Below are 13258 nucleotides of genomic sequence, written 5' to 3'. Positions count from 1 at the left end.
ACACAAACAAATCACCAGGCCCGGATGGCGTACATCCGAAAGTACTAAAGGAACTCAGTAAGGTTATATCTAGACCACTGTTCCTGATCTTTGCGGACAGTATTAGGACAGGAGATGTACCAGGGGAGTGGAGGAAAGCAAACGTGATTCCGATATTCAAAAAGGGTCAGAGGCATATACCGGGAAATTATAGGCCTGTCAGTCTGACATCAGTAGTATGTAAACTTCTGGAGGGGATGATAAGGGACTATATCGTAGAGTTTGCTAAAGACAAAAGCATCATCAGTAGTAACCAGCACGGGTTTACAAATGGGCGTTCTTGTCAAACCAGTCTCTTAACATTCTACGAGGAGGTGAGCTGTGAGCTAGATAGGGGCAGACCAGTGGATGTGGTGTACTTAGATTTCGCTAAGGCGTTTGATACAGTTCCCCATAAGCGCTTAATTTATAAAATAAGGTCTGCAGGTATCGACAGCAGGGTTTGCTTTTGGATACGGAACTGGCTAAAAGGGCGTGTCCAAAGGGTGGTAATAAACAGCACATACTCAGACTGGTCTGAGGTAGTAAGCGGGGTCCCCCAAGGCTCAGTCCTGGGACCAACCTTGTTCAATGTATTCATAAACAGCATTGAGGTCAGGGTCAGTAGTTCGATATCAGTTTTTGCAGATGACACAAAATTGGGCAGGGCAATAACTGCACAGCATGAAGCAGATATCCTACAGGATGACCTGGACAAAATAACGGAGTGGGCAACGACTTGGCAAATGAGGTTTAATGTAGAGAAGTGTTTTTTCTATTCCAGAGATAAGACTATAATCCTTCCACTTTATAAAACTCTGGTCCGACCGCATCTGGAGTATTCTGTCCAGTTCTGGTCACCAGTCCTCAGAAGGGATGTGTTGGAGCTGGAGAGAGTCCAGAGAAGGGCAACTAAACTAATTAGGGGATTGGAGGACCTTGATTATGAAGAGCGTCTGCAATCGCTTGATTTATTCTCCCTGGAGAAGAGACGCCTGAGGGGGGACATGATAGCAATTTTTAAATATCTCAATGGGGATCTCAGCTTAGAAAAAAAGCTGTTCAGTCAAAGGGATTGCATGAGGACTCGAGGACATACAATGCGATTAGAGGAGAAGCGTTTTAACCTCAGGCAACGTGGGGGGTTCTTTACTGTTAGGGCTACAAGATTGTGGAATTCTCTACCACAAGAGGTGGTTTCTGCGGGAAGTATGGTGGCTTTCAAAAGACTCTTAGACGTACATCTCAAGGATCAGAACATTCAGGGGTATGTGAGATGATTACAGCCACACACACCTACACAGGTTGAACTGGATGGACTATTGTCTTTATTCAACCTCACCTACTATGTAACTATGTATGTACATTCTGATGTGTGTTCTGTGTAATCCCTGCAGGATAAGCATAGAGAGCAGTAGAAATGTACATCTTGGAGCCTGCACTGTGTACATTTCTCTCCTTCTCTGTTTCCTATACCAATTCCCCCTATTCACATTCAAACTTTCAGGAGGTTTTAATACGATATTGAATGCTGTAACACATTTTTTAGAACTGGAATTTTTATTTCATGCTCTCTGTATGTGAGAGACATCATGGAGGGTGTTGCAGCATCACTAGTAGAGGTGTTCTAGGATCATCAGCAGTTGTATTCCACCATCACTCCTACGAGTGTTCTAGGATCACCAGTAGCAGTGTTCTAGGATAACCAGCAGGTATATTCCAGGATTACCAGTAGGAGTGTTCTAGGAACAGCATCAGGTGTATCCCAGGATCACCAGCAGGAAAGTTCCAGGATCACTATCAAGTGTACTCCAGGATCACCTTAGTGTAACGCTCCTGCGTTTTACGTATGATGTGGATTTTCAGCTGCAGAAATATTCCACTTCAGTAGTCATGTAGAGAAACGCTGAGACACCATTCCCAACTCTCAATGACTCATCATGTGTGGATGATCTCAATTCAGCAAGTAAATACACACACTCAATAAGATGTTTCCTAGAGTGACTTATGTATATAGTAACACAGTGATGATAGGCTGAAGAGACAGGTTGGGTAGAGATGGTAGATGACAGACACTTGAAAGGAAATGTTCTTGAAAGTAAGATAGTAGCAGATGGGATGCAGATAGGTTTAGCAATCATGTATGGTAGTAGATGACAGAGTAGCAGGTGGACATACAAGAGAGATCAACCCAGTGCAAGAACAGGTGGTAGTAGGCTCAAGAGCTAGCAATCTTAGATAATGCAGATGTAGTAATAGTCCTTAGTATGCAGAGCTAGATAGTGTAAGCTTTAGTATAAAGGTTATACCCCTGTGGGGTACTTATCACTAATAGCAATGTAGCAGAGGAGAGGTTCGGCAAGAGCGGATGATCCGGTAGCGGGATACAGGGATCAGCGCAGCGTGGTTCCGACAGCGAGGTATGCTCGCAAGCATGTGAGCTTCAAGACAGGTTAGCATCAAGGCACAAAGCAGTTTGAACGAACACATGTGAGTGAGAGCCGGCGATCTAAATAGCCATCCAGTCCGGCGCTCAGTGATGACAGCATCAGTCTTAAAGGTGTATGCGCACCTTACCAAAAGAGAATGGTGGGGCGCATACACTTATGAAAGAGTAATTAGGGTACCCAAAGGTACCAGAACATTACACTTAGGAGTGTTCTAGGATCACCAGCAGGTGTATTCCAGGATCACCAGTGGAAGTGTTCTAGGATCACCAGCAGGTATATTCAAGGATTACCAGAAGTAGCGTTCTAGGAACACCAGCAGGTATATTCAAGGATTACCAGTAGTAGAGTTCTAGGAACACCAGCAAGTGTATTCCAGGATCACCAATAGAAACGTTCTAGGATCCCCAGCAGATGTATTCCAGGATCACCAGTAGAAGTGTTCTAGGATCACTAGCAGGTATATTCCAGGAATACCAGTAGTAGCGTTCTAGGAACACCACCAGGTGTATTCCAGGATCACCAGTAGTAATGTTCTAGGATCACTATTAAGTGTATTCCAAGTTCACCAGTAGGGGTGTTCTAGGATCACCAGCAGGTGTATTCCAGTATCACTAGTAGGAGTGTTCTAGGATCCCCAGCAGGTGTATTCCAGTATCACTAGTAGGAGTGTTCTAGGATCCCCAGCAGGTGTATTCCAGGATCACTAGGAGAAGTGTTTATAGGATCACCAGCAGGTGTATTCCAGGATTACCAGTAGTAGTGTTCTAGGAACAGCAGCGGATATATTCCAGGATCACCAGTAGGAATGTTCTAGGATCCCAAGCAGGCACATTCCAGGATTACCAGCAGTAGTGCTCTAGAAATAGCAGCAGGTGAACTCCAGAAACACTACTGGAGTGTTCTAGGATCACCAGCAGGTATTTTCCAGGATTCGCCAATAGAAGTCTTCCAGGATCACAAGCAGGTGAATTCCAGGATCTCCAGTAGAAGTATTCTGGAATCACCAGCTGGTATATTCCAGGATTACCAGTAGTAGCGTTCTAGGAACAACAGCAGGTGTATTCCAGGATCACCAGCAGGAAAGTTCTAGGATCACTATCAAGTTTATTCCAGGATCACCAGTAGAAGTCTTCTATGATCACCAGCAGGTGTATTCCAGGATCACCAGTAGCAGTGTTCTAGGATCACCAGCAGGTGTATTCCAGGATCACCAGTAAGAATGTTCTAGGATCGCCATCAGGTATATTCCAGGATCACCAGTAGAAGTCTTCTAGGATCACCAGCAGGTGTATTCCAGGATCACCAGTAGAAGCGTTCTAGGGTCACCAGCAGGTGTATTCCAGGATCACCAGTAAGAATGTTCTAGGATCACTTTCAGGTGTATTCAAGGTTCACCAGTAGGAGTGTTCTAGAAACACCAGCAGGTGTATTTCAGGATCACCAGTAGGGTTCTTTTAAGGTTACCAGTAGAAATCTTCTAGGATCACGAGCAGGTGTATTCCAGGATCTGCAGCAAGTGTGTTCCAAAATCACCAGTATATATGTTCAAGGATCACCATAAGTGGTCTAGGATCACCAGTTTGTGTGTTCCAAGATCAACAGATTACTGACAGAAGGGAGAGGGGTGGACTGAAGCAATGCATTAATGTCTGGATGAAATACTGAACTAAACTAAGGTCCCGCATTAAAAACAGCAAGCAAGCATGCTCTTTATTGCAGAAGAGACATGCAATGTGTCTTCTGCAATAAAATAAACCTACCTGACTGTTTGAAGTCTTCTTTGGCATGTACGCTAATCTGCGCAAGCGTAGCTCAGTTTACGTTTCGGCTGAGTGCCTGTGTGCCGGCATGAGTGACATGATACTATACTGGCCAATAATGCCTCGTACACACGTGCAGATTGTCGGCCGAACGATCGGCTGTCTTTTGTCCAAGGTCTGTCGTGTCTGTTGAAAACTGCAAAAGACTGCACACGAATATTGTCGGCCAACAACAGCCGACTGCAGAAGTGATGTCATGTGATGGTTAACTTTCCTTGTCTTTTTTCTTTTCTGAGCATGCCCAGTCTTGCAAATCTGCTGTCTGTCGGCCGAATTCTGTACTGACTGGCGAACAATCGGCCGTTCTGGTGTCGGCATACAAAAATTTTAATGCTTGCACGACAGATTCTGTTCGGCCGAAAGTGCGCTGTCGGCTGTCGGAAGCATCATACTAACAAGCCTACAATCGGCCGATCGGTCGTCGGCCGAATCTTTTCGGCCGACAATCTGCACGTGTGTACGGGGCATTAGAGTGGGTACAGTCCGGCACCTGGAAGTAGATGCTGGCAAGGGGACAACGGACCATTGAGGGGAGGGAAATATTGCAGAGTTTAGCTTTTGAATTGAGCGTGCATGCAATGATCACAACAAGCTTTAAAACTTTGGCAGTTCCAGTACTGAAATTACCAGTAATACATCCAAAACCATTCTTCCCCCTGCTGCCTTTCCAACTGCCAACCAGTTCAAGTTCTACACTCCAATGGATTTTCACCACTTGAACAGGTGAGATCAGAGGGCAGACTAAACTTAAGACGGTGTCCACACATTGAATGAGAACAGGCTGAGTTGTGTAGAATTTCTAGGGGGTCAATAGTTAGGATCATCGTTAGCTCAGAGCTTTTCTTGCTAGAAAAAAATTTGAGCTACAAGGCCAAACCTTGTCTTTTCTTATTGTGAAGGGGAAAAAGTTAACCCCATGTGCAACTTCAACATATTGGGTAAGATGCAAACCATGCCTGCCGCAGGTTCAGGCCAACACAGGGAATGGCAGATCTCTTATTGTGGCTCATTCTTGGCTCAACATTTGCAGGTTTATGGCCAGCCTAAGCATTCGTGAGGACTGCAGGAGACCATCAGTTGCTGGATCTTTGTACTAGAACTACAAAGCTATAGATATTGCGGCATTATAGAAAACTACTTACGTGTCATCCAAGAATGAGATCCCAAAATATTCCTTCTCTTTCAGATTGAAGTGAGAAGCCACAAGATCCAACAATTCATGGGAGAGGAGTTTTGGCTGTAACAAGAAATAAAAGAAATTGTTACATCTATGAAAAATTATATTATCAATAAAATATCCAATTAGCTGGAAAATAAATAATCTCTGGCATTTGATTGGCCGTTGTTTTTTATCTGTTTTGAAGAGGGCAGAGGTGAGTTTACTCTACATAACAAGAGTAAAGGGCTTGCATTGTGTATATAGGACAATCATTGAACGGAATAATTGTGCAGTGGTCTCATCCCCTGACCCCCATCCGGTATGCCCATAACTCTGTCTAGCTCTTCTCTGAAAATATCTAGAAGCAGATGAATCCATGCAATATCAACACTCGCCTGTCACTACTTCCTTGCTTTTCTTTAGTGTCAGTAGGCTCAGGAAACAGATGTCCCCCCTCAGTCATCACATCTTGTTTGAGGGCAGTCTGGATTTTGCCAATGGGTGATGGTACTCCATTAGGGAAATGTGAGAAATTGTAGATTGAAGGGACCGTCTTCTAAAAATTCCTATTCCCACTAAATTTCACTGCAGAGGGGTGGTGGTGAGAGATTGGTGGGGGGTGGGGGGTACAGCAACATAATTCCAGATTTTTATTTAATTTTTATTATTAGAATATTTCTCAGTACTGTACAACATTGCTCTCTTACACTGGAAACGCTATATTGTCAAAAGTATTGGGACGCCTGCCTTTACAAACACATGAACTTTAATGGAATCCCAATCTTATGCCCCATACACACGTGCAGATTATCTGCAGACTTTTGTCTGCAGACTTACCAAAACCATATAATATGAGGTCAAACCTAAACACTTTCAATTTGTATGCAATCCGGCAGGCCCTTGCACTACATAGAAAAGGTAAATCTGCAGACAAAAGTCTGCAGATAATCTGCACGTGTGTATGGGGCATTAGTCCTTAGTCAGTAGGGTTCAGTATTGAGTTGGCCCACCTTTTGCAGCTAGAACAGCTTCAACTCTTTTGGCTATCCAAAAGGTTTAGGAGTGTGTCTATGGGAATGTTTGACCATTCTTCCAGAAGCGCATCAGTGAGGTCAGGCACTGATAGTGGAGGAGAAGGCCTGGCTCGCAGTCTCGGCTCTAATTCATCCTAAAGGTAATCTATCAGGTTGAAGTCAGGACTCTGTGCAGGCCAGTCAAGTTCCTCTATCCCAAACTTGCTCATCCATGTCTTTATGGACCTTGCTTTGTGCACTATAGTGAACAAGGACTACAGTGGAAGGGGCTCAGATTTCTCATTGATTCAGCTGGGAGGAGAGGAGGAGAGCAGCGGGAGATGTCTCTATGGACCTTGCTTTGTGCACTGGTGTGCAGTCATGTTGGAACAGGCAGGGGCCATCTCCAAACTGTTCCCACAAAGTTGGGAGCATGAAATTATCCAAAATGTCTTGGTATGCTGACGCCTTAAGAGTTTCCTTCACCGGAACTAAGGGGCCAAGCCCAACCCCTGAAAAACAATCCCACACCATAATCCCCCTCCACCAAATGATTTGGACCAGTGCACCAAGCAAGGTCTATAAAAACATGGATGAGCGAGTTTGGGGCGGAGGAACTGGACTGGCTGGCACAGAGTCCTCAACTCGATAAGCCTGACTCGCAGTCTCCGCTCAAATTCATCCCAAAGGTGTTCTATCGGTCTTCTATTTAAGTGTGTAAATAATTAATGCTTAATAAAAAGATTATCTACAAAGAGCTTATGTATCTAATATTCTTGTAAATTAGAAAATATGAAAGAGATTAGTTCACCAGTGTGGCCCTACAATATAATTTCTGTTTCTCTCTTATTCCAAAAGCACTGATGTCAGAACTGTGCTGGGTCCTTCAATCCTGGTGAAGGTATGTTAAGCTTTACAAAGATGACCTCACCACATTTACAGACCTCCTGCTTTAGTGGATTTTCCACATCTATCCCAACAGCTACCAGACGTGTCTTCTATGGACAGAGAGGAAAACCAAGTAGCACATACAGTACCTGTACTAAAAGCTCCAGCTTGCGGTCATCCAAGAGGTGCACCTTGCAATGCCGGCCTTCTGCCATCTGCAAGACAAAGGAATAGTTATATCCCTTCCACTGACATGTAAAGTGATATATTTGATGATGGGTCCTGCATGTAAATAGGTTTAAGTTACATCATTATAACACTATAGCATGCCCTCGAAGAAGTGACATTTTAAAGCGAAACTAAACCCCTCCTATCCTTTTTTGGCCAAGCAAGCTCTCATTTTAGCTTCTGTTCGATCTGCAACCTCCATGGTGCTGCACATGTGATCAGTTATGACACCAGCCATTTGATGTTTGACAATTTGGTTGAGGGCACAAGCAAATGTGACAGTTAGCATTCCCGGCATGCTGGGACTGTAACTGTCTTTTGAAACTTTTGAATATTGATGGGTTTAGTTCCGCTTTAATAACATTCTACCACTTCGGCTCCCTTTACACTTGGCGATTGCTGCAATTCTGCCCACGATCTCAAAACACACTACAATCACAGATGCAGGTTCAGGTGTCAATATTTCAATGGCACCTAAAAGGCCATGCAGTTTTGCCCATCTGCCGAGCAATTTATCGTGCGCCAATTGCAGCAAATCACATTGTGTGAAGCAGGAGCTTCTTTTGGGCAACAAGCTTCACGCAATGCGATTTGCCGCAATTGCTGTGCGATAAATCACTGCAAAACTGCACCGCGTTTTAGGTGACATTGAAACTAGTGGCATCTGAACCTGTATTTTGCGATTGTAGTCCGTTTTGAGATTGCAGGCAGAATTACAGTGATTCTGCCGTGATCCCAATGCGCCAAGTGTGAATAGAGCTGAAGTGTCAATGTACGTACTGTAGATACACGTTAGTTTTTACCAGTTTATTTATTCCAATAATAAAAGGTAAAAAAGACAAAATTAATGTAAGACTTCCATACTTTCACCTGTCAAGATGTGGTCTGTAAGCCTTGTGAAATAAGCCCCAACTTCCACATACACACACTCTTTACCTTCTATATGTCACTGGATTTGTGATAACTGCCACTGTCTGTGTGCACTCTTGGCAGTTACGGAAGTAATGCATTTTGGTAACTAATTAGAATTCAAATGTCAGATTTAAAGATTTAAAAAAAGTTGCAGGCAGCATGCCCTGTAAAATCAGCTAATCTGCTTATTGGCAGTCCTCCCGGCTTCAGGACGTGAGACGAAATTGCTAAAGCCAAACAGCAAGAGGGCTAATCGGTGCAATGGCTTAGTGTTTAGCACATCTGCCTTTCAGCAACAGGATCCTTCGTTTGAATCCCAGTCAGGACATTATCTGCAAAAAAATTGGCATGTTCTCCCTGTGCTTGCATGAGTTTCCTCCCACATACTGGTCGTAATTGGCCCTAGTATGCGAGATTGTATCTAAAGCCCCGTACACACGTAGCAATTGTCGGCCGTAAATATTCGGCTTGTTAGTATGATGCTTCCGACAACCAACAGCGACTTTTCGGCCGAACAGAATCTGTTGTGCAGGCATTAAAATTTTTGTAGGCCAACACCAGAACAGCCGATTGTTTGCCAGTCAGTACAGAATTCGGCCGACAAACAGCCGATTAGCAAGACTGGGCATGCTCAGAAAAGAAAAAACACACGGAAAGTTAACCATCACATGACATCACTTCTTCAGTCGGCTGTTGGCCGACAAAATTCATGTGCAGTCTTTTGCAGTTTTCAGCCGACAGGACAGCACCGGACAAAATATGGCCGATTGTTCGGCAGACATTCGGGACGTGTGTACGGGGCTTTAGATTGTAAGCTCCTAGAGGGCAGGGACTGATGTAAATGTGCAGTATGTAAAGCCCTACATAAATAACTATAATGAAAAAAATCAAAACCTCTATGTTACATATTGGTTATAAAATTTTGTACTGCGTTTTAAATACAGATAGTAAAAGTAACCACATTCCCCTTTATATTAGCTTCCTGTATTGCAAAAGGGACAGCAGTATAAGCTAAATAGGCTCTACCACCAAGAACTGTGCTGTCACTCAAATGCAGGCGGCTTGCTGACAGCAGAGAGCAGAGTAATAACCTCAGGGCCAGGACAAGGGGTGGGCAGAGTTGTATAAAGTACTCGAAACCCATACTTGAGTAAAAGTACAAGTGCTCAATCAAAAAGTGACTTGAGTAGAAGTGGAAGTGCTCTATCAAAAAGTGACTTGAGTAGAAGTACTAAAGTATTCAACATTTTTTGTACTTAAGTATTGCAAGTAGTTTTTTTAAAAATTTTGCTACTCAAGTACTGAAAGTAAAAGTACAAGTACTGTGTTATGTAGTTATTAAAGAAAGAAGTCAAAAGTTTGAAGATCATATTGTTTTTTATTATTTCAAATGCAGCTTTTATTTATACATACAGTAGCATTTATTTTCGTATGAGCTGATAATACACATGTTTTGAGCTTCATGAAACCTGCCATCTACTGTTCTGGCAGTGGTAATTTTTATAATTGTAACGAGTAACTATGCAGCACAAAAAAAAAATATCGGAGTAGAAGTATTGAAATCATCTTAAAAAATGTAGTGAAGTAAAAGTGGAATTGAACAGACAAGGACTCACTGCTCAAGGTGGTGTAATTGCCTGATGACTCACACAGGTGCATGCCCCGGCTCGCCTCCGTGAAAACTTCATAAAAGAAAAGGAATTGGCAGCACTCCAGGTTGAGTCAAAATCCAGATTTATTGACTGGACATCCAAATATGACAATCGTGACAAGGTAGACGCGTTTCACACACTGACTGTGTGCTTAATCATTACCAAGTAAAAGTGGAAGTAGGAGAAAAAAATTTTACTCTAGGAAAGTACAGATACCGCCTCTAGGAAAGTACAGATACCGCCTTTCGGTACTTAAGTACAGTAGTGAAGTAGTTCTACTTAGTTACTATACATCTCTGGGGGTGGGCTGGAGGGACAGCTGCCCTGGGCACTGTGCTATCATGTGAGGGGGGATTGGGGGGAGGCCGGGGGTAAGAATGGTTCTAGGAGGAGAAATGTAGAGGGGGTTGTGCTAGGAGTGGTAATTTAGGGGGATTTGTATTGGGATGGGGGAGTAGTATTTGTGCTAGGAGGGGGATTTGTGCTAGAAGAGGTGATATGGTGGAGGGGAATTGACCGAAATTGATGAAGAAATTTGATTTTTACATTTTTCTATTGGATGTGTTTAATAGACAAAAGTAAAAAATATATTTATTTTTTCAAAATTGTCGCTTTTTTTGTTTATAGCAATAAAATAAAAACCGCAGAGGTGATCAAATATCACCATAAGAAAGCTCTATTTGTGTGAAAAAAAGGACATCGTTTTTATTCTGGTACAGTGTTGCACGACCGCATCATTTTTAGTTAAAGTAACGCAGTGCCATATCGCAAAAAATGGCCTGGTCAGGAAGGAGGTAGGGGGGGGGGGGGATGGTCAGGAAGGGGGTAAACCTTCTGGGGCTGAAGTGGTTAAACACAAAGAAAATGTTGGTTGGTTGCAGTTAAGCCCCGTACACACGTACCGATCGTCGGCTGAACGATCGGCCATCTTTTGTCTAGGGCTGTCGTGTCTGTTGAAAACTGCAAAAGACTGCACACTAATTTTGTCGGCCAACAACAGCCGACTGCAGAAGTGATGTCATGTGATGGTTAACTTTCCGTGTGTTTTTTCTTTTCTGAGCATGCCCAGTCTTGCAAATCTGCTGATTGTCGGCCGAATTCTGTACTGACTGGCGAACAATTGGCCGTTCTGGTGTTGGGCAACAAAAATTTTAATGCCTGCACGACAGATTCTGTTCGGCCGAAAATGCGCTGTCGGCTGTCGGAAGCATCATACTAACAAGCCTACAATCGGCCGATCGGTCGTCGGCCAAATATTTACGGCCGACAATCGGTACGTGTGTATGGGGCATTTGGCTTTAAAAACTAGTAATGGACAACCAAGTCTCCTTCTGGAGCAGGACACAGAAAGAAACAAAAAAAGGCGATTAAATGATGGCAGCGTGGAGGTTTTGCTGTGTTGCGGTTCTTAAATGTCAGTCTGCTGGTTTTACCCGAGGATCATATGTAGAAATACTACTAAAAGAACACGTTGCACTTCTAGGAAGATCTTTGATCTTGTCCACCTCCATCCCTCCGCAGCGCTCAGAAAAGGCCGTCTCAGTCCACAGAGTACAATTACACATCTCCAGCCAGCCCGCAGTGTTCACATGTCAAGACTGGCCTTGTAGCAGTGTCATAGACATCAGTTATTAACATCGATTGTCTGTCACATCCAACATTTCATTACCGTCACTCACAGATACACCATATTTTTGGGTATTAACCGTTTCCTTCCACAGACATTCCAGATGTGGGAGTTTGTAGAAATGATTGGTGGATCATTCGAACTTGTGCGTTGTTGCACAATACTCAGAATTACACCTGCGGTGCAGTGCGTTGTGGTGCTGTTCATTGTGAATGGCACCTCATTCAGTGCTTTAAGTGGCCCAAAAGAGGTGCCGGTACTCTATTATAGCCTATACATTTTTTCGCGCCCCCACCCCACATCAGAGTCCCCACAGAGCACCCCCCCTGGCCTGGGCTGGGACTCCGGAGCAGGGGGACTCACTGGTGGTGACTGGTCTGGCTCTGGAGTGGGAAATATTCTTAGGGGGGGGGGGGCAATTGATGGCGCAGATGTCCAAAATGAGCGTACTGGTGTGCTAAGGCGCACGGAGAGGTGGTGGTATGCTCAAGAGCCATATTTGGAACTTGGAAGTGGCAGTACTGAGTACCAGTGCATACCGGTCCACTTAAAGCACTGACCTCATTGCATTGTACAGTAGGGAGCAACCCACAACTAGACATGTGCAGAACCAAAAAAATTGTTTTGTTTAGTTTCGATTCATTAGTTACATTTGTTTAATTGGTTTTCAGAATTCGTTTTGTTTCATTTAGAATTTTCCAAATTTGGTCAAATTGAATTCAATTCGACCAAATTCTGAAAATTCGAATCTGCATTTGAATTTATTCTATTCGAATTTCGGTAGACGGTTATATTCTTTCTATTTTATTCAATTCTATTGTTTTTCTATTCTATCCTTTTCTATTCTGTTCTATTGCTAATATATTCTATTCGAAATTGGAATTTCGGAATTTTTTCTATTCTATTTTATTCTTCTTTCTATTCTATTGTAATCTATTCTATTTGAATTAAAATTTATTCTATGCAAAATCTGAATTTCGGAAGATGGTTACATTCTATTACCTACTCTATTCTAATCTGTTCTATTCGAATTTGAACTTTTTCTATTTGAGTTTAGACGGTTATATTCTTTCTATTTTATTTAATTCTATTGTTTTTTTCTATTCTATCCTCTTCTATTCTATTTTATTTATTTATTTTTTATTCTATTTTATTTCTAATTTATTCTATTTGAAATTTGAATTTCGGTAGAAAGTTATATTATTTCTATTATATTCTTTTTTCTATTCTATTCTAATCTATTCTATTTAAATTCAAATTTATTCTATGCAAAATCTGAATTTCGGAAGATGGTTATATTCTATTATTTTTTTTTCTATTCTATTCTACTCTATTCTAATCTGTTCTATTCGAATTTGAACTTTCTCTTTTTGAGTTTAGATGGTTATATTCTTTCTATTTTATTCAATTCTATTGTTTTTTCTATTCTATCCTCTTCTATTCTATTTTATTTATTTATTTTCTATTCTATTTTATTTCTAATTTATTCTA

General features: G+C 42.4%; 1 protein-coding gene across 1 annotated transcript in view; it reads right to left on the bottom strand.

Moving 5' to 3' along the window:
• The window catches only part of FRMD4B (FERM domain containing 4B), a 293986-nt gene that overhangs the window by 255018 nt on the left and 25710 nt on the right, over positions 1-13258 (bottom strand). Inside the window, exons 2-3 of the mRNA XM_082264943.1 lie at positions 7498-7563; positions 5431-5525 (exon numbers count right to left, since the gene is read on the bottom strand). Of these exons, the coding sequence (XP_082121069.1) occupies positions 5431-5525; positions 7498-7563 (161 nt within the window). The remainder of the gene's footprint in view (positions 1-5430; positions 5526-7497; positions 7564-13258) is intronic.

The sequence above is a fragment of the Pelophylax lessonae genome, assembly GCF_965119305.1.
Source record: "Pelophylax lessonae genome assembly, chromosome: 8".
Taxonomy (NCBI): Eukaryota; Metazoa; Chordata; class Amphibia; order Anura; family Ranidae; genus Pelophylax; species Pelophylax lessonae.
The sequence above is the reverse complement of the archived record's forward strand: the minus strand, read 5'-3'. Positions and strand labels throughout refer to the sequence as shown.